General features: G+C 52.3%; 1 protein-coding gene across 2 annotated transcripts in view; it reads right to left on the reverse strand.

Annotated features, from left to right (window-relative positions):
• Positions 1-22,111, reverse strand: part of NAV1 (neuron navigator 1) — a 252,307-nt gene that overhangs the window by 214,352 nt on the left and 15,844 nt on the right. Inside the window, exon 3 of one of the 2 annotated variants that reach the window (XM_038748717.1) lies at positions 3,210-4,061. In XM_038748717.1, coding sequence (XP_038604645.1) covers positions 3,210-4,026 — 817 coding nt within the window. In that variant the 5' untranslated portion in view covers positions 4,027-4,061. Of the gene's footprint in view, positions 1-3,209; positions 4,062-22,111 lie in introns of those variants that run through there. The other variant, XM_038748718.1, reaches the window with a different exon arrangement.

Consider the following 22,111-nt stretch of genomic DNA (forward strand, 5'->3'; position numbering starts at 1 on the left):
ATTATCATTTATGCATATTAACAGTCATTCTCTGGAGTTTCTTTCTCCAGGGTATTCAGTGCATTCCCTAGACCTGATCTCCTTCATTCTCACCCTGGTCCTGAGTCCCAGGGAAAAGGCAGCTAGGGGAAACAGAGGCCCAGAGAGGGGCTGGGATTTATATGAGGTCATTCAGCATTTCAGGACAGGGAATCAGCAGTTCTGCCTGCTAGCTGCACCCTCTCTAATAGGGACAGAGTCAGCAGGAAGAAAGAGGGCAGACCTGCTCAAAGAGCAGCTCAGCAGATGCCCCAGAATGACTCGAACAAGAGAGCAGGTGCTGTGCTGGGGGCAGGGCTCTGGGTTCTGGGCACCTCTCTCCACCCTTCCAGGATCTCCATTGCTGATGCTCCCAAGGTGACAGTGTGAGAGGGGATGGGAATGAATGCTGCGGGCCCTGGATGGGGAGAGAGAGATGGAGCGTCAGGATGGCCCAACTCTGACATCTGCCCTGGCCCACTGGGGCAGAGAAAGCTTCTCTCAATTTTGGGGACCAGTATCCGAGCAGCCTGGGTGGCTCTCGGGGATCGTCCCGAGAGGAAAGAAAGATGTGCCTGTTTCTTTAGCATCCATCCCCAGACCCCTGAGAGCTCTCCACATCCTCCTCTCCCGTTCCAAGAGGGCCCTCTGGGCTGCAACACCCCTGCCTCTACACTATCCCCTCCAGGGGCTTTGACCCGGCCCTGTCCGGCCCTGCCCCTTCTCATGCCACTCCACTAGTGAGCACGCTGTGCTGGCAGGGCTCTGCTCCCCACTATACCCAAGCAGGACTAAATGCTGGGAAGCAGCGTGGCTCAGTGGAAAGAGCATGGGCTTTGGAGTCAGAGGTCATGCGTTCAAATCCCAGCTCTGCTACTTGTCAGCTGCATGACTTTGGGCAAATAACTTAACTTCTCTGGGCCTCAGTTACCTCATCTGTAAAATGGGGATTAAGACTGTGAGCCCCATGTGGGACAACCTGATCACCTTGTAACCTCCCCAGCGCTTAGGACAGTGCTTTGCACATAGTAAGAGCTTAATAAATGCCATTATTATTATTATTATTATTAAATGCCTATCAGGCTCCACCCCAACTCACGCCTCCTCTCATTCTCCTACCAGCAGCCCCAAGATGCACTTGTGGCTGCAGAGAAACTCGGTAGGGTTCATTCACCCGGCCCCTGCGGAAGAGCACTGTAGGCAGGGAATGTGTCTGTTATACTGCTGTATTGTACTCTCTCAAGAGCTTAGTGCAGTGCTCGGTGCACAGTAAGTGCTCAATAAATATGACTGACTGAGCCCTGAAGACCTTGCTTGGTCCTTGGCATCACCTTCTGGCACCTCCCTCCAATCGCCCTCAGGCTGGCATGTATCCTTCTCCTCCCCTCTTCTCCCTGCATGCCCTTCCCTCGGGGTCACAACCACCACCACCATGACCCAGGAAAGGGTCAGCAAACCAAATCCTATGGCCTCGGTGTAGGGAAGAGGGCAGAGCCAGGGAGAGCGAGGTGCAAAGGCGATGCTGAGTCAGCAGCTGCACTCTGCAGTCGGGGGCAGGTTTTTCTTTTCCTTTCAGGCAAGTTTTAGGATCTGAGGAGCCCGGGGAGGTCAGGGAGCAAGGGAGCAAGGGAGCGGGGCTGAGCCTCCCTCTCCCCTGGCCCAGACCTAGGGTCAGATGAGGCTGGTGGCCTCCCCTCCCCCTGCCTGGATCCTGCCCCTGCCCCAGGCCCAGACTGGCCCTTCCTCTGCCCTGCAGATACATCCCCCTCCCCAGTCCCCTTGGTGGTGGGCCTTGCCCTGAGCTCCTGCCCAGTCCTGGGGAGGAAAGGAGCCAGTGTCAAACCCAAACTGGGTGCTGCTCTGCTCAGAGAACCCCAGGCAGCCAAGGGGAGGCCAGTGGCTTCTGCTCAGCCCTGGCCCCAGCCTGGTTCCAGGCCCACCGGGCTCAGGCCCCAGCTCAGCCCCAACCAACCTGGTCAACTAGAACCGCTGCTCCCTAGGCCTGAGGAGCTCCTGGCCGCCAGGACCTTTCTGTAAGGAGCCCTTCTAGATTGTGAGCACCCCCTCCCCCCCGCCAAAAGCAGTGGACTGTGCCCAATTCCCACCTGTGTACCCTTTCTCGGTGCTTAGTTCAACGATCTGCACACAGTACGGGCTTAATGCATGCTATTATTACTACTTCTTCCGAATCCGAGCGGTTGGGACCCCATTCCCGGCTCTGCGGCTGCCTTTCCGGCCCTCCAGCAGGGCTAGGCCCCTCCTCCCCACCCCATCTCTTTCTCCTACACGGACAACCAACCGCCCGTCAGAGAAGCTGCACCCACAAAGGATGTCGTCCTTCCGAACAGAGCTGAGACACCCAAGGTGAAAAACAAAAAGCCCAGCCAAATCACCCAGGGGTCCCGCATCCCTGCCCGGCCTCCTTTCGGAGGCTTTTCCCCCAGCCTCCCCCCGACGCTCAATCAGACCCAGCACTGCCAGCCAGTGGCACTGGCAGCCTCACCCCCAGGAAGTCAGCCCCTCCCCCAGCTGGCTGCCCTCCTGCTTCCCTGGACCCCTGGACCCGCCCCCCAGCCCCCAGCAAGCCCCCACCCCGAGAGGAAGCGGCGCTGGCCGGCTGGTGGATCCGGGTGTTTTAAATAGACGCTGTTGGCTCGGAGAACAATCCAGCCAATCTCTCTCTCCTTCCTCTGCCAAAGAAAGCATTGTTCTTCGCAGGCGGAGGGGATGGACGGGTTCTCGCTCCCCCACCCCCGCTCTGGTTTTAAGGTCGACCCTCCCGTATGAGAAAACTCCCCTGGGAAGCCCCGGGGGTGGGGATGGGGGGGTTGGAGGGGAGGGGGCGGGGAGCCCGGACCCGCCCGCGGCCTTGGAGAAATTGGGGATCGGGGAGGGGGAGGGGGAATGAACTCCAGATCCCGCGGGCCCCCCGCTCCCGGACAGGGGGTTGCGGGAACCAGGACTCCACCGAACTGCGGGGAAGGCCGGGGGGAGAAGGACCCCGCCCCTAAATCGCAGCTCCCCCCACCCCCACCCCCCAGGACCAGTCCTCAGGCCCGGGGCCCTGCCCAGCCCCATCTCCGGCCCCGGACCCAAACCCGGGCACCGAACCCAGGCTTTCCGGGCCCTCGGGGTCGGGGGAAGGGAAAGGGGAAGGGGAAGGGGAGAGGAAAGGGGAGGCGCTCACTCACCCAACATCTGGCTGAAGAGCAGCTGCTCCAAGTCCCCCAGGACGGTGACCACCAGCTCGGGGTCCACCTTGAGGAAGGCGCGCTCGGCCGGGCCCGGGCCCTGGCCCTGGCCCTGGCCCTGGCCCGCCGGGGCCGGGGTCGGAGCCCCCCTGTGGGCCTTGGCCTTGCCGGACAGCAGCTCGTCGTCCGAGCGTCCCCCGTCCTGGCCCGGGCCGGCCTCGGGGGCCTTGCTCAGGGGCTTGACCTCGGCGTAGGGGCCCCGGGGGATGCGGCTGGGCTTGCCCAGGCCGGGGCCCAGCGGGGCCAGCGGGGCCAGCGGGGCCAGCTTCCCCCCGCCGGGGCCGCCCTTGGCCTGGAAGAGCGAGTGCTCCGACTTGGACAGCGTCTTGGACAGGAGCGGGGGGTCCCGGGGCCGGGGGCCGGGCCGGCCCAGGTCCTTGGCCGTCCTGGCCAGGTCGTCGCTCCACTTGGGCTCGTACAGCTGCATCTTCTTCTCGGCGTCCGTCAGGAAGGTCAGGTTGGTGAGGGACTTCTGCTTGCGGAGGTTGGAGGCGGGCGGGGGCTGCGGGGGCTGCGTTGGGCGACCCCCGTCCACGCTCCCCGACTTGAAGACCTTGAGCTCGCCGGGGCCGGGGCCGGGGCCGGGGCCGGAGCCCGGACCGGCCTTGGTCACCCCGCCGGACGCCTTGGGCCGCTTCTGCATGACGGCCTGGACGGAGCCTTGCCCGGCTGCCCGCGGCCCCTCCGCCCCCTGCCCGCCGCTCAGCTCCGCCTCCGGCTGCTGCTGCTGCAGGCTCTCGAGGCTGGCGCCCAGCATCCTGCCCGCCGGGCAACCATGGGAGACCCGGACGCCTGGGACCGCAGAGCGGGAAGGCACGGGCCGGGAGAGGAGAAGCCCGGCCAGAGGAGGAGGAGGACGGGGAGAGGGAGGAGAGGGAAGAGAGGGAGGAGAAGGAGGAGGAAGGCCAAAGCGGGATTAGGGGAGGGGGCGGGGGAGCGGCAGGCAGAAGGGGGAGAGCCGAGGAAGGAGAGGAGAAAGAAAGGAGGGGGAGAAATAACAATAATTTTTAAAAAATAAATAAATGGAGGAAACGGACGGAAGAGCGGGCGGACGCTCCTCCCCGTCTCCCCGTGCCGGGCTAAGGGGTCGTCTTTCCCCTCTCCCCTCCCGGCCCTGCCTCTCGCCCTCTCCCCTCGGTCCTTCCCGGCGCGATGCTCCCGGCTCCGGAGGAGGGGACAGGGAATGAGAGAGCCTGGGAGGGAGGAGGGAGGGAGGGAGGGAGGGGAAGAGAGGAAAAGGGGGGAGGGGGTGGGAGCAGGCAGGGACGGAGGGAGGGAGGAAGAAGGGAGAAAAGAGGGAGAAGAGAGAAAAGAAGAATCTATTTCTGGCCCCGGGAGGGGGAGGTGTGAGCGCTGGGAGTCGGGGAGGGGGCGGAGGAGTGGGGGCTTTGGGGGTGGGGAGGGGGCAGATGAGGGAGCGGAGCGGGTTTTCCTCTCTGACAGAGGAGCGGAGGGAGGAAGGAAGGAGGGAGGGGGGCGATCGGCGGGGCCGGAGCCCTAAGGGGCTGCTCAGCCCGCCCCCCGCCCCGCAGCTCCGGCCCGTCCGGGGGAGGCCAGCACGGAAAGGCTCTGCAACCGGGCGGGAGGAGGGGGTCCGGGGCGACGGGGTGGGACGGACACGGCCTGCTGGCCGTCAGGAGGTGCCCGGCCCCCTCCCACCCGCACGGTCCCTCCCACCCTGCAGGCAGTGGGAGCCCCTAACGGAAAGGCGCTGGAGGGAGAAGCTGCAGGGTCAGCTGAGAGCCCACGGTCCGGGAGGGGGCGAGGGGAGGGGTGGGGGTCTCGTCTCCCGAATTGCCTCGGTGTTCTCCGCCCCGCCCCTCCCCCTGGCCGGGGCTGGCAATGCGCATTTTAAAGGGGGAGGGGCGGGTGGGGAGAGTCCACCAGAGACAAGTCAATCCGGCCTGAGTGAGCGGAATAGCGAGGCGAGGAGGGGGCGAGGTGGGTGCCACCCTAACGGACTCCGAGAGTACTCAGGGCTGGCAGAAAGGCCCAGGGACTGGGATGCTGTCCAATTTTCACGGGTGGACTCGTCCCCAGCGCTTAGTACCCCACTTTGCATCTACCATGGGTTTAATAAGCACTCTTATTACTACCACTACGACTGTCCTCTTCTTACCCCCTCCTGGGGGGCGTTCCCAGGGAGACCATGATTCGGGGGCCGAGGGGGGTGGGGGGTTCAGATCCCCCTCACCCCTATGGCAGACAGCACTGAGCTCGGCCGTTGGGGGTTTGCAGGGTGAGTCCCGCAGTGATAATCATAATAACGGTATTTATTAAGCGCTTACTATTGTGTAAAGCACTGTTCTAAGAGCTGGGTGCATACAAGGTAATCAGGTTGTCTCACGTGGGGCTTACAGTCTTAATCCCCATTTTCCAGATGAGGGAACTGAGGCACAGAGAAGCGAAGTGCCTTGCCCAAAGTCACACAGCAGAAAAGCGGTGGAGGCGGGATTAGAACCCATGTCCTCTGACTCCCAAGTCTGTGCTGCTTCTCAGGGAGACCTTGTCCTTGGGTTTTGTTCTCTGTCTCCCCCTTCCAGACTGTGAGCCCACTGTTGGGTAGGGACTGTCTCTATATGTTGCCAACTTGTACTTCCCAAGCGCTTAGTACAGTGCTCTGCACACAGTAAGTGCTCAATAAATACGATTGATTGATTGATTGACTTGCGAGGCAGGAGAGTGGGGAACAGTCAGTCAGCCAATAGTATTTAGTGAGGACTAAGTATGTACAGAGTGCTGTACCAAAAGCTTGGGAGAGCACAATATAATGATATAAAAGACACATTCCCTGCCCACAGGAAATAAAGGGGATTTGAAATGACTCACTGTGGAGGCTTCCAACTCAAAGCCTTCTCGCCCTCCTTGGACATTGTCAGTGGGGGGTGGGTGGGAAGGAGGGCCAGTGGTTTGGCAGGAGAGAAGGCTAATCACCTAGGAGTGGGCAAAGAGGGGCAGCAGCAGCAGCTGAGAGGGCAGAGGTAGGCTGACAGACTGAGAGAAAGCAGGCCTGCCCTCAGACCGGCCAGAACCCCCAGATGAGGGGAAAGCTATGGATCACTTCCAGAAGGAGAGGACTCTGAGAGAGGGGGTGAAAGACTAGGTCTGGGAGGCTCCAACCTCAAGGCAAAGCCAAGCTGCCCCCTTCCCTGCCTAACCCCTTTGAGAGTCCAGGGTCCCGAGTCTCCTTCCCACCCAGTTCTCTCCACCACATCAGGGTCCCTCTCCCCTGGGGAGCTCAGGGATCCTGTTTTGAGCCCCCGGAAAAACCTCGTGACCAGAGCCTCTCTGCACAGGCCATGCTACCGCCACCTCCCCCAATTCCCACCCAGTGCCCCCTCCCTTCCAGACCCAGATCCCCCAAGATGCTGGAGAGCCTGGCGTCTGGGTCTCCTTGGGGAAAAGAAGGCATGAGCCAGGCAGGAGATGGATGAGTTTGGCAGGCCGCAGCTGCCGGCTCCAGGCCTGGATCTCCCGGGCAGCAAGATGAGAGGCAGCGGAGAGCTGTTGGTTTCCAAGATGGTCCCAAGTGCAGAGGCCAGAGTGGGGGCCAGAGGAAGAGGCTCGGGGAGATGCAGGAGAGGTATATGGCCAGGAGCGTCAGAAACGGGAAGCTCCTCCTCTAGATGGTAAGCTTGCTTTGGTCAGGGAATGTGCCTGCTAATTCTGTTATACAGTATTTTCCCAAGCACTTAGTACAGTGCTCTGCACATAGTAAGCACTTAATAAATACCATTGATTGATTGATTGATTGACTGTTCCCTCCCTGAATTTTCATCGATTGGATAGTCCCTCCTGGAATCCATTTCTGAGGTCCCCCAGCCTTTCTCCTTCCTTTAAATCCAGGGTTGGGTTACCTCTCAGGGGCGGATGCCTTTTGTGTGTGTTGGGGCAGGGGTGGGTAGAGAAGAAAGGAGAAAGGGCCTCGTGCTGGTGTCTGGCTTGGGCCAAGCCTCTTACTTAATGAGGTCCCTCTGGAGTCGGAATTCAAAGACAGGTAACCGAGGAGCAGAGGAATGCTGCATCTCCCAGATCTATAGCTGCCACCCAGGAAGTGGTAGGAGGGACTGAGGAGGCAGCTTGCTCCCTCAGAGATTTACAATTGAGAGCTTAGTACAATGCTCAGCACCCAATAAGTGTTAAATAAATACCACTGATTGACAGACATGGAAGATCCACTCTGAAGGTCCAACTTTTAACTCTCTTCCCTGGAGTTTGGCTTAGTGGAACAGCCAATTCTGAAGAGGGCTTTTTTTTTTAATGGTATTTGTTAAGTACTTACTATCTGCCAGGCACTGTACGAAGCACTATGGTAGATACGAGATAATGGGGTAGGTCACTGTTCCTGTCCCACATAGGGCTCGCAGTCTTAATCCGATTTTACAGATGAGGTAAATAAGGAACAGAAATTAAATGGCTTGCCCAGTGTAATACAGCAGGCAGTGGCAGAGGTGGGATTAGAACCTTTGACTCTCAGCCCTGTGCTCTTTCCACTAGACCACCCTGCTTCCACTCAATCAGTGGTATTTAGTCTATACCTACTGAATGCCAAGCATTGTACTAAGACTGGGAAAAGTAGAACAGAAGAACACATGGGTTCCCTGCCCCACAGCATGTTTGCAATCTACTGGATCCAATTCTCTGAGTCTCTCTTCTCTGCCCACTGAAGAGACACATGAGGGAGGAGAGAGGGTTAAATGAAAAAATTTGTCTGCCCAAGAAAAGTGACAGCAGGGAACCCCTCTGAGTGGGGATGTTCTCTTTCAGAATGCAAGTTAGGATGGAGAATGTCTTGGCTTCCACCAGTTCCCTTAGTCTTCTCAGGAGCTCGCAGGCCTCCCCAGGTATGATCCTATTTCTCCCAGAATAGAAGAAAGGGAAGGGAAGGGCAAGGAACATACACCTCACATTTGACAAGAAGGTAATCCAAGTCCCAGAGAGGTAAGTGACTTTTCCAAGGTCACACAGAAAGGCAGAGACAGCTAGAAATAGGACCCAGGTGTGCTGACTCAAGTGCAGAGAATCGCAGAATCCTAGCTCTGGTCCTGGCCCCAAGAAATCATAAGGTTCCCCCATGCAGGTGAACATCTATGACACCCAAGGCTGGTGGGTATCCTCTTTATAAAAGTTTCCAGAATTAGAGACTCCTCAGCCTTCTTAGAGAATAGAGAAGCAGCATGGCTTAGTGCAAAGAGCACTTGGGAGTCAGAGGTCTTGGGTTCTAATCCCAGCTCTGCCATTTATCAGCTGTGTGACTTTGGGCAAGTCACTTGACTTCTCTGTGCCACAGTTATCTCATCTGTAAAAAGGAGATTAAGACTGTAGCCCCATGTGGGACAATCTGATTACCTTGTATCTCCGCCAGCACTTAGAAAGTGCTTGGCACATAGTAAGCGCTTAATAAATGCCATTATTATTATTATTATTATCAGATGACTTCTCAAGGGGCAGATAAGTTCTTCCTGCTGTCTGATCCAACTGGCTCTTGCTGCGCGATTCAGTCGGCTGGTTCTCAGAAGGGTTAGGGTTACTCTGAGTTTTCTAGGCTCTGCCTAGGCTAATTCTCCAGCGGTCAGATCATGAGGCGGGAAAGGAGGATACTAAAGTGTAGAATGCAGCCCAGACCTCTGGAAGACTGTTTCAGTTAGAGTGCCCTAAAATTCCAGGAGCTGGATGAGAACTCAAGAGATTACCAACATCTCCTGGCTTTCCTGTAAACCTCCCTTGATGCCACCTCCCTTCCCCACCTCAAAAACCTCCTCACGAGGAGGTTCCAAGACCTCTTTGAAAACACGTTACAGGAAGTTCTTCTTCAGGGCCAAACCTAAGCCCACTACTGCCGGCTAAGCCCATTACATCTAGCCCTGGGTTGGAGGGGAACTGAGAACTCACTCCATCTGCCCCTTGACCCAGCTCCTACTCTATTTCCCCCTGAGGTTTGAATGGTAAGATTCCATCCCACTCTTTCTTCTCTTCTCCAGGAGAAACAAAAACCACACATTCCCTATCTGTTTGAGGAACTGGACCAGAGTGGCATGAGGACTTCTCAACTTTTTGATCAGGAAAGACCATAGCTGTGATGGCTGCTGAGACTGCTGGAATGCTGGACTCTGAGCCATGAGGAGCCTGCAGTACTGCTTCTCTTAAAGCCACAACGATCCACTCCTTTTGCATTTATTGTTGTCCTTGCCTTTTATGTTGCTTTTGTGTTTTTACTACGTTATCTTTCTTTGCCAGTTGATGACAACCTCTTCCCTGCCATTCTTAGGCAGTGACCGCCTTGGGGGTTTAGGACCTGCTATTTCTCACCTGTTTATTTTTCCCCAACACTTGGTACAGTGCTTTGCCCACAGTAGGTATTATATTGTTACTACTGCCATTACTAGTAGTAGTATTGAAGCAGCATGGCCTAGTGACAATCAATCAATCAATCGTATTTATTGAGCGCTTACTGTGTGCAGAGCACTGTACTAAGCGCTTGGGAAGTACAAGTTGGCAACATATAGAGACAGTCCCTACCCAACAGTGGGCTCACAGTCTATAAGGGGGAGACAGAGAACAAAACCAAACATACTAACAAAATAAAATAAATAGAATAGATATGTAAAAGTAAAATAGAGTAATAAATATGTACAAACATATATACATATATACAGGTGCTGTGGGGAAGGGAAGAAGGTAAGATGAGGGGGATGGAGAGGGGGATGGGGGGAGAGGAAGGAAGGGGCTCAGTCTGGGAAGGCCTCCTGGAGGAGGTGAGCTCTCAGTAGGGCCTTGAACGGAGGAAGAGAGCTAGCTTGGCGGATGGGCAGAGGGAGGGCATTCCAGGCCTGGGGGATGACGTGGGCCGGGGGTCAATGGCGGGACAGGAGCTTAGTACAGTGCTCTGCACATAGTAAGCACTCAATAAATACGATTGATGATGATTGATGACAGGCGAGAACGAGGCACGGTGAGGAGATTAGTGGCAGAGGAGTGGAGGGTGCGGGCTGGGCTGTAGAAGGAGAGAAGGGAGGTGAGGTAGGAGGGGGCGAAGTGATGGAGAGCCTTGAAGCCGAGGGTGAGGAGTTTCTGCCTGATGCGCAGATTGATTGGTAGCCACTGGAGATTTTTGAGGATTTTGAGATTTTTTGACAAGAGCACGGGCTTGGGAGTCAGAGGACATGGGTTCTAATCCCAGCTCCGCTACTTGTCTGCTGTGTGACCTTGGGCAAGCCACTTCACTTCTCTGGGCCTCAGTTACCTCATCTGTAAAATGGGAATTAAGATTGTGAGTCCCACGTGGGACAGGGACTGTGTCCAACCTGATTATCTACCCCAGTGCTTAGAACTACTACTAGGAGGCCACTTTCATCTCACCCAGCTGCCCACGCTGTATAAACCTGGGGAGGGGTTTGAGAGGGAGGCCTGAGGCCCTCCTGCCCAGGGGACTATACCAAATCACACAGCTGATCTGGGACCCACCTCGGGGAGGTTGTGATGGCACAGTCTCTCAGACATGGCTCCCTTCTAGGGAAAATCCCGAATGGCTCAGAGGAGAGTGGCAGGGAGTCCTGCGGGTCTGGAGCCAAGGTCTTGCCACTAATGACTGACTTCATTTTTTTCACCTGAGGCTCCTCTCACTGGACTTGGAGCTCTCTCCAAGCGGGAGGAGGGACAGCTCGGTGGGGAGAGTTGGCAACCACAGCCCCCTGTTTCTATCCTCCCAGGACAACCCCACCTTCTGCACTGACCATGTCCCATGTCCTGAACAGCTGGCCTGGACTGCCTAAATATGCTCCTGTGATACTACTACTACTACTAATAATAATAATAATGGCATTTATTAAGTGCTCACTATGTGCAAAACACTGTTCTAAGCACTGGGGAGGTTACAAGGTGATCAGGTTGTCCCACGGGGGCTCAGTCTTAATCCTCAATTTCCAGATGAGGTAACTGAGGCACAGAGAAGTGAAGTGACTTGCCCCAAGTCACACAGCTGACAATTGGCGGAGCCGGGTTTTGAACCCATGACCTTTGACTCCAAAGCCCGGGCTCTTTCCACTGAGCCACGCCCGCGGATGGGGCATCAGCAAACCAGCTGGACAGCAGTCCGCCCCCCAACCCCATCGTGCCCTTCCCAGCCCCCTCCACCTGACAATTCCTCTTCCTCCTGGGTGGCAGCATCAGGCATGGGGTTTTCCCATTCTGTCCTGCCCAGACCTTATGTCGTCAACCCCCTCAGGCACCCTTGGAGAGCCTGTCAGCTCAATAAAGCTGATGGGATGCAAGTGAGAACTCCAATGTCATTGGATGGGAAGAAGAAACTCCCGCCAGCTCTTCTCTACCCCACGGCTCCCCAGCCTTGCAAGACCTCTTTACCCACCCCCTCCTTGCTGCCTCTATCCTGCATCCGGCTCTTGTCAACACTGTGTGATGGAGACATGACCACTACAGGCCACTACAAGTTTGGGCATTTTTATGTCCTGTCTTCTGGTGAGGAGGAACACAACTTCCAGGTTAGGACTGAAAAACATAAAGCAGCTTATTAAATGGCTTATGAGGCAGCTGGAGCTCCCAAATGCTTGGCTAGAGGAGGACCAGAGTGTGAGGAGCTGACTCCATATGGAACCCATTTCCCTTCAGGACACATGTTCTTGCTAACACGAGCAAAATCTCTGAGCCGAGGCAATGGCAGCTTAGCACTATCACCCCTCAGCATTGCTGGAATGGGACATCTTGTGGGTGAAGGTAGTGGTGTCTGCTCTCCTGACCATATGGGCAACCACCACACAGATGAAAAAAAAAAAAAGAAGTCAGGAGTAGTTCAGCTTCCCCCAAATCCCACTCCTGGCCCCAGCCCCTCTGTACAGGCGAGCCATCCCACCCGGGCCCTGATCTCTCAAACAAAAAAAAATCCCAGCATCAGTGTACCGATTCGTTCCCAACACCCTAAGTCGTGCCAACCCACATCCACACCTCTATGTATTTAAATGTACATATGTAAATATAATTTATATATTTAATACCTAACCTCATTCAATCAGCTTTCCCACTCCTACCTAACCCCGCTTATCTCCCATTACAACCCAGCCTGCACATTTTGCTCCACTAACACCAACCTACTCGCTGTACCTAGAGTTCATCTCTCTTATTGTCAACCCCTTGCTCCCCTCCTCCTTCCTGCCTGGACCTCCCTCCCTCTTCCTATCCGACAGTCCATTACTCTCTCCATCCACAAAGCCCTATTAAAGTCATATCTCCTCCAAGAAGCCTTCCCTGACTAACCTCTCATTCCCCCCATTCTATTTGCCCTCCTTTTTTGTGTCATCTATTCACTTGGGTCTGTACCCTACAAACACTTTGATACCCCACCCCCAGCTCCGCAGCATTTACGTATTCATATCTTTATAGACAAGCAGCATGGCAGAGTGGACAGAGCCCGGGCCTGGGTCACAAGGTCATGGGTTCTAATCCCAGCTCTGCCACTTGTCTATTGTGTGTCCTTGAGCAAGTCACTTCACTTCTCTGTGCTTCGGTTACCTCATCTGTAAAATGGGGATTGAGACTGTGAGCCCCATGTGGGACAGGGACTGTGACCAACCCAATTTGGTTGTATCCATCCCAGCGCTTAGGACAGTGCCTGGCACATAGTAAGTGCTTAACAAATACCATGATAATTATTATTATTATTCTTATACGGTATCTGTAATTTATTTTAATGTCTGTCTTCTCCACTATTGAACAATGGTACTTGAGCACTTGCTTTGTGCAGAGCACTGTACTTAGCACTACAATACAAAAGAGTTGGTAGACACACTTCCTGCCCACAGTGAACCCACAGCCTAGAGGAGGAGACAGACATTAATATAATAAAATACAGATGCATACATAAGTGCTGTGGGGCTGCAGGTTGGGTAACTACCACGTGCCCAAAAAGTACAGATGGTTAGCTCCTTGAGGGCAGGGATCTGCATAGACTGTAATAATAATAATTACAGCATTCGTTAAGCTCTTACTATGTGCCAAGCACTGTTCTAAATGCTGGGGTAGATACAAGGTAATCAGGTTGTCCCATGTGGGGCTCACAGTCTTAATCCTCATTTTACAGATGAGGTAACTGAGGCACAGAGAAGTTAAGTGGGTTGCCCAAGGTCACACAGCAGACAAGTGGAAGGGCCAGGATCAGAATCCACGTACTCTGACTCCCAAGCTCGTGCTCTTTCCACTGACCCACACTGCTTCCTTTAGGGCAGGAACTGTGCCCTCTACTATAATACTATCTACTACATACTATCTACTAGTCAATCAATCAATTGTATTTATTGAGTACTTACTGCGTTCAGAGCACTTTACTAAGCACTTGGGAAAGTACAATATAACAAGGTTGGTATTTACATCCCTGCCCATATCGAGCATACAGTATAGTATTATGAGAAGCAGCGTGGCTCAGTGGAAAGAGTATGGACTTGGGAGTCAGAGGACATGGGTTTTAATCCCAGCTCCACCACTTGTCAGCTGTGTGACTTTGGGCAAGTCACTTAACTTCTCTGGGCATCAGTTACCTCACCTGTAAAATGGGGATTAAGACTGTGAGCCCAATGTGGGACAACCTGATTACCTTGTATCTCCCCCAGCACTTAGAACAGTGCTTGGCACATAGTAAGTGCTTAACAAATGCCATCATCATCACCATTATTATTATTATAGTAGCTTACAATCTACTCTATCCCTGTTCTTCCTCCTGCTCCAGCTCTTTTTAAATACCCTTTGTCCGTATGTTTGTCCAATTTGATTGTAAACTCCCAGAAGGCAGGGGACACAATTTTTGCTTCTGTTTTACTCTCCCAAGTGATTAGAACGGATGCTCAATTAAGTGATCATCTGATTCCTCTGTATATGTAGGTTTGCTGCCCAATCCCACCACTCTATACTTCACAACTCCTCTTCTCTCTGTTCCTTTCTACCCATCCCTACTCTGGGAAGTAGCTGGACTGGGAGTAAGGAGACAGGGATTCTGGTCCTCCGCTCAGGCTCCTGATGTGGTATCACTGTGGGAAAGTCATTTAATAATAATAATAATGATAATGGCATTTATTAAGTGCTTACTATGTGCAAAGCACTGTTCTAAGTGCTAGGGAGGTTACAAGGTGATCAGGTTGTCCCATGGGGGGCTCACAGTCTTAACCCCCATTTTACAGATGAGGTAACTGAGGCAGAGAGAAGTTAAGTGACTTGCCCAAAGTCACACAGGTGACAATTGGCAGAGCTGGAATTTGAACCCATGACCTCTGACTCCAAAGCCCATGCTCTTTCCATTGAGCCACGCTGCTTCTCCAATAATAATAATGATGGTATTTGCATTTAACCTTTAGACCTCATTTTCCATAACTGGAAAATGGCAACAGTGAGCCCATCTCCTCCCTATCTCCTAGGGATATTTGGCAGGGTTCACAAAAAGCCATCCAGGTGAATTTTATTGAGTGCTTACTCTGTGCAGAACACCATACTAAGCAGTTGGGAGAGTATAATACAAGAGAGTTAGTAAACGCAATCCGGACCCACAAGGAGCTTAAGAAGAGTTCTATATAAAATCCATAAGGGCCCTAAATCCAAGACATTATTATTTTAGATGCACAAGGGAGATGCTTTAGAGAGAAGTTAGAGTTCTCTCTACCACTGTCACTTGGACTTCCTCAGTCAAAGCAACTGCCCCTATAGTCATCATAACCATGGAACTTTCAGATGCTACCTAAAGCAATCTTTCCCTTCTCTCTGGCTCTTTATATATTCCTTGCACATCCCATGAGTATCCCACCATCCTCCACTGCAGAGTGAGTGCCTGGCTGCCGTGGCAACAGCCATCCCAGCATCAGTCAATAAAACCGGCACGGGCCAGCTAGGAGCCAATTTCCACAGAATCCTTCCTAGTTATTCCTAAAAAGAACCAAGGAACCTCCCTCTTTTTGTTCACCCCCCCGCCCCCAGTCCCCATCATGGATCCTCCCACTCCACACCTCCCTGGTTGGACCCCGTGGGACAGAACTAGGCCTGTGAATGGTCCACTGAAGAAAGAATCTTCCTCGGTAGAACAGACCATCAGCAGGAAAGAGGCGGGGAGGGGAGGGGGGACATTGGGGAGAAAGGGATGAAAGCTTGCAAGGGACCAACTCTCTGATCTCTCCAGAGATCTCTTCACCCTGCTTCCTTCTGCCCAGCACCATAATGACTCGAAGAAAGTGCCCCTGAGGCCTACTCAGAATTTGGGGTGGATCGGGAAGAAGAGGGCAAAGGAAGAGGACTTAAAGCAGCCAGAGACCCAACTGGGCAATTGTGGGGTGGGAGGAGGCAGAGGGTAAATTCAGGTTTCTGGCTTCGTCCACTTTTACAGTTGGGAAAGGGCTGATGAACTGTTTCTTCGAAGAGCCAACCACCCGACAGGATGTGACCTGATTTGTGTCGTGCTTTTCCTGTCCTTGGCTAGGGTCCGGGACCCGCGGGCTTTAATGAACTCTCCTTGTTTTAATCAGGTTACAGAGCAGAGGGGAGGTTGGACAAGGGCGGGGATGGGGGAGTGGAGTGCGAGTGGGGCTGGGGGCTCAGTTTGGGAACCTTCTGCTCTCTGACTTCGTAGGGTGACCTTGAAAGCTGGGGAGGCCGAGGCAGGTGGGAGGGAAGACTAAATCTGGGCTTATCAGGCTGATGTTGGAGAGGAGCTGTGTCCCCCGCCTCGTTCTGGGGACAAAGGAAGCTCTCCAATGGGACCTGGAACTGGGCTTTCCTAGTAGTAGTACTACTAATAGTATTTATTAAGTGCTTACTATGTGCAGAGCACTATACTAAGCACACACAGGGAGTTACATGGGTGGGAAATAAATAAAATTCCTGTCCCTCGTGGAGCTGGCAAGGAAAGGGGATTTGAAAGGGTCATTATGAGAAGCAGCGTGACTCAGTAGAAAGAGCACGGGCTTTGGAGTCAGAGGTCATGGGATCAAATCCCATGGGCTCCACCACTTGTCAGCTATGTGACTTTGGGCAAGTCACTTAACTTCTCTGGGCCTCAATTACCTCATTTGTAAAATGGGAATTAAGACTATGAGCCCCCCGTGGGACAACCTGATCACCTTGTAACCTTCCCAGTGCTTAGAACAGTGTTTTGCACAGAGTAAGCGCTTAATAAATGCCATTATTATTATTATTATTATTATTATTATTATTATTATTTGGCTCAACATACTGTCTGCAGGCTGGAGATACTTAAACCACCCAGGCAAGGTGGAATCTGGGCTGTTTTAGAAGAAGTCCAGAGATGAAGACACCCTTTTCAATGTCCCTAGGTGGTATTGCCTGCCCAGCTTGTATAGACAAGGCGGGCAAAGAGGTCCAGAACTTGAAGTAACCAGCTTTCCCACACTGGCCAGGCCAGCTGGGGGGCAGGATTAATTGTTGGTAATTACACATTGCTTTCTGAGTGTGGAACACTAGACTCCGGGGTTGGATGAATACAACAGCATAGTCTAGTGGAAAGAGCAAGGGCCTAGGAATCAGAAGACCTGGGTTCATATTCCATCACCATCACTTGCCTGCTGGGTGACCTTGGATAAGTAATTTACCTTCTCCATAGCCACGGTTTTCTCATCTGTAAAGAAGTGATCCAATACCTGTTTGTCATCCCACTGAGACTATGAGGACCATGTGGGTCAGGGACTGTGTTCCATCTAATTATCTCGCCTCTACCCCAATGCTTAGTACAGTGCTAGGCACATTGTAAGTGCCTAACACCACAGTTATCATTTTAATTTTTATAACTATTATTAATAATAACCACATTCACTGCCCTTAGGGGACTTAGCATTGAATGTAAGGATAATAATAATAATGATGGTATTTGTTAAGCGCTTACTATATGCAAAGCACTGTTCTAAGCACTGGGGAGATACGAGGTGATCAGGTTGTCCCCCGTGGGGCTCACAGTCATAATCCCCATTTTTTACAGATGAGGTAACTGAGGCCTAGAGAAGTTAAGTGACTTGCCCAAAGTCACAGAGCCAATATGTGGTGGAGCCGGGATTAGAACCCATGACCTCTGACTCCCAAGCCCGTGCTCTTTCCACTGAGCCATGGATGCAGGCCAAGGAACACCACACTCAGCTAAGGGGTTATTCAGGATGGATTACACTCTAGAGCACCCCCACTTTTCTGCCCCTCCTTAGAAGCCCACTCCTCTCCCTACCACCTCCAGACCCAGAAGTTACCTATATCCATGGAGCTGCCCCCTGCCACCTCCATTCTGGGGCATGATACCCTTCTTCTCTGTAAGGGCCCAAGGCTCTGGTCCCTGGTCCCCAGGGCTCCTGGGTCCCTTGGGTGCTCTGTCTCTGCCTTTCTAGGTGGCCCTAGGTCAGCCTCTGTGAGCCTCCCCATCCCTGTTTCCACTCCAGGGGGCTGGCGGGAATGATGCCACAGGTTGGGGCTCCTTGAAAAGAGGTGCTCCCCCTCCCCCAACCCTGGCAAGAGTCAGAAGGACCTGAGTTCTAATCTCAGTTTATTCACTTGTCTGCTGGGTGGCTTCGGGCAAGTCACTTCACTTCTCCGTGCCTCAGTTCCCTCATTTGTAAAATGGGAATTAGAACTCTGAGGCCTATGTGGCCAACCCAATAACCTTGTAACTACCCCAGCACTTAGAACAGTGCCTGGCACATAGTAAGCATTTAAACAATGCCACAGTTATTAGTATCTTATTCTCAAGACATGATGCTCTGCTGTCAGGGTTTGAGGGAGGCATCTCAGACAGGGGCAAGGCATGTTGGGCCACAGAAGTCAGAGAAAAGTTCTGGAGCTGAAGAAGCGGGCAGTGCTGCTTGGCCTCTCGGCGGGAGACACAGGGTTTGTAATGCCCCATATCCCCTCCGCCTACACTCCACATGCTACCAGAGGGGTGGGGGACTCTAGACTCTGCCCAATTCTGGCTCTAAAGGGTCCCAAACACTTTTTCCCTTTCTTGGAGCCAATGGGGCAGCAGGGGAAACTGAGAACCTGAGAGGGGCAGGGTAACAGAAGCCCAAGGTAACACAGTGAAGCATAATAGAGGCTGAAAATGGAGTAGGTCTTGGGCCAGGGAGAGCACTGAACTGTAAGATCCTTGAAGGTAAGGATTGTGTCCACCAACTCTATTGGTTTATAGTCTCCTCCTCCTAGTCTCCCCCGCTAGATTGTAAGCTCTCTGTGGGCAGGGAGTGTGTCTGTTTATTGTTACACTGAACTATCCCAAGTGCTTAGTACAGTGCTCTGCACAAATCAATAAATACGACTGAAAGAAGTTCTTACTCAGTACAGTGCTATGCACACAGTTAGTGCTCCATAAATGCCATTGATTGATTGACTAATGGGAAGGAGGCCGGATACCTTAATGGAAAATGCATGGCACTAGGAGTGAGAAGACCTGAGTTCTAAACCCACACTATGCCGTTGACTGCCGCTATGTGATCTTGGGCAAGTCACTATCCTTACTATGCCTCAGTTTCCTTATCTGTAAAATGGCTCTCTCATTCAGCCTACATATCAAATCCATCACCAAATCCTGCCAGTCTCACCTTCACAACATCAATAAAATCCACCCTTTCCTCTCCATCCAAACCATTACCACTTTAGGACAATCACTCATCCTACCCTGCCTGGATTACTGCATCAGCCTCCTTTCTGAGATCCCAACCTCCTGCCTCTCCCCACTCCAGTCCATACTTCACCCTGCTGCCTGGATTATCTCTCTACAGAAACGTTCAGGGCATGTCACCCCCTCCTCAAAAATCTCCAGTGGTTGCCTATCCTCCTCCATACCAAAATAAAACTCCTCACCATTGGCTTTAAAGCTCTCCATCACCTTGCCCCCTTCTATCTCACCTTGCTTCTCTCCTTCTCCAACCCAGCCCACACACTTCACTCCTCTGGTGCTAACAGTGCTAACTGTGCCTCAATCTCGCCTGTCTCACCACAGACCCCACCCCATGTCCTTCCTACCTCTGGTCTGGAACACCCTCCCCTCCTCAATTCCACCAGTTAACTCTCCGCCTCTTCAAAGCCTTACTGAAGGCACATCTTCTCCAAGAGGCCTTCCCAGACTAAGTCCCACTTCTCTTCATCTCCTTCTCCCATAGGCATCACCCTGACTCACTCCCTTTGCTCTTCCTCCCTCTCCCTGCCCCAAAGAAGTTATGTATAAATCTGTAATTGTATTTATTTGTATTGATGCCTGTTTAATTGTATTGATGTCTGTCTCCTCTGCTCTAGACTGTAAGCTCATTGTGGACAGGGATTATCTCTCTTTATTGCTGTATTGTACTTTCCCAAGGGCTTAGTACAGTGCTCTGCGCAGAGTAAGCGCTCAATAAATATAATTGAATGAATGATTAAATCCCTGTTCTCCCTCCCCCTTAGCTGCATCTAGGATAGGGTCCGTGTCCAATCTGATTATCTTGTATGTACCCTAGTGCTCAGCTGAATAAATGCCACAATTCTTATAATAATAAAAGAGCTGGCAAGGGAGCTGGGTATAAAAGATGAAGCCCATTCTCCTGAGATGACCTTATCTTCTCCATTTTACAGTTGAGGAAACAATCAATCAATCAAATTTACTGAGCTTCTACTCTTTGCAGGGCACTGTACTTTATGTCTAGGAGCCTATGATTAAGTTAGAAGACATGGTCCCTGCCAAGTTAAGGTCCAAAAAAGTTAAGGAACTTTCCCAGAGGCCACCCGGCAATTCAATGGAGGAATTAAGCCAGGGACCCAGAGTTTCTGCTGCTCAGTGTGTTTTTCCCCAGTTGCCCCTGGATCCTTCTGTGACACTGAACTCTGGCTACAACCTGGACAGATGCCCAGTTGGCCACCTCTTGACGAGGGAAGGTAGTGGGGAACCAGGCTCAGGCCTCAGAGACTCATCACCCTCGATTCAAAGGGCTAGACTGTCTCCAATCTTGTTACCTTGTATCTACCCCAGTGCTTAGACCAGTGCTCGGCACATAGTAAGCACTTAACACATACCATCGTTATTATTATTCCCAACCCTGAAGAAGGATAGATCTCCCTCCTCTGAGACCCAACTCTTGCCAGGCTATTGGGCCCACCAAGAGAAGAGAAGATGATGATGGGAGACAATGTGGTCTGATGGAAAGAGCATGAGGCTGGTGGGAATTGGGAGACCCGGTTCTAGTCAATCAATCAATCAATCAATCGTATTTATTGAGCGCTTACTATGTGCAGAGCACTGTACTAAGCGCTTGGGAAGTACAAATTGGCAACACATAGAGACAGTCCCTACCCAACAGTGGGCTCACAGTCTAAAAGGGGGAGACAGAGAACAGAACCAAACATACCAACAAAATAAAATAAATAGGATAGAAATGTACAAGTAGAATAAATAAATAAAGAAATAAATAGATAGTCCCTACATAATAATAATTATTAATTAATAATAATATCATAATTGCAACATTAAAGTGTTTATTATATGCCAAGCACTGTACATGATCATTACATAAGATATATCCCCTGTTCTGCAAGGGTCTTACAGTCTAAGTAACAATGTCTGTCTCCCCCTCTAGACTGTAAGCTCATTGTGGGCAGGAATGTGTCTGTTATATTGTTATATTGCGTTCTCCCAAGTGCTTAATAGGGTGCTCTCCATACAGTAATTGCTCAATAAATTTGATTACACTAGTCTTCTTTGTAACTTTGGGCAAATTTCTTAACCTCTGTGAGCACCAGTTTCCTCATCTGTAAAATGGGGATAATAATACCTGCCTCTACCTCTCAGGGATGTTAGAAGAATAAAATGAAGTAATTGGGCCAACAGTCCTTGGCAAAAAGAAAGCTCTACCACTTTCACTATTATACAGCCATTCTAAGTTGGTCTGGCTCCCAGAGTCAGCCGGCAGCTGCCCTGGGGAAAACCTGATTTCAATGATACCTTCACTACTAGCTCTAGGGCTGGGATAGGAGGGGGTGAGGGGGGAAAGAGCAGGATCTGGTTTCACTCCCCTGGGGAAATCACCTGGAATTGGGACAGAGCTCAGGGCTGGGGGGTCAGGGAAAGAAGGATGGGGCAAGGGGCTTGGAGCTGGGGCAGGGGTTGAAGCAGGGGCTGAGTCTGGGTGCTAGAGCTGGGGGTGGGCATTGGGCTGGGGGCTGGGGCAGGGAAGGGGCTTGCCTAGGAGCTAGGGCTGGAGCTGTGGCTGCAGAATAAGAGCCATCTGGATGGTGTCTGTTTATAAGAGCTGGGACTGAGGACTCATCTGTCCACCCAAACTCCGCCTCTTCATTGAGAGGAAAGGGTTGTCCTGGGCAGCAGAACTTTGGGGGTCTTATTTTTAGCTCTGCCAAACACTCACTGAGAGAGCTTGGGCCATGGCACCTTCTTTGTCGGTTTCCTCCAGGGGTGTCGGTGTGGGGAAGGGGGCTGAGAAACTCTGGTGCTGGGGATCGCATCCATACCTCTCCCCATGGCAGAGTTGAAGTATGGCCTGGAAGCCCCTCCCTCTAATACAGATGTCAGGCAACCGGGTCTTCAATCTGGGTAATGACTGTACATCTGCAAGCACTTTGTCAGAATAAGAGTCCTTAAGGCTCTTTGACAAGGATACCCTACCAAGGCGCTATAGCAAAAGGTGGACAGTGCTTTTATTCACCATAGTGCCTTCCACAAAGAAGGAGCCAAGAGGAGGAAAATGGCTTGAAGGCCCAAAGACTGAAATGTGCTGGGTTTCATAGCCACTTGTGACCAAAAGGAGGAGAGAGAAAGATTCCTAGATTCAGGGAAAAATTGGACTAGTGAGGGATGGAGGTTTGATTAAAACAGTTGAGCAGGA

The sequence above is a fragment of the Tachyglossus aculeatus genome, chromosome 7 (assembly GCF_015852505.1).
Source record: "Tachyglossus aculeatus isolate mTacAcu1 chromosome 7, mTacAcu1.pri, whole genome shotgun sequence".
NCBI lineage: Eukaryota > Metazoa > Chordata > Mammalia > Monotremata > Tachyglossidae > Tachyglossus > Tachyglossus aculeatus.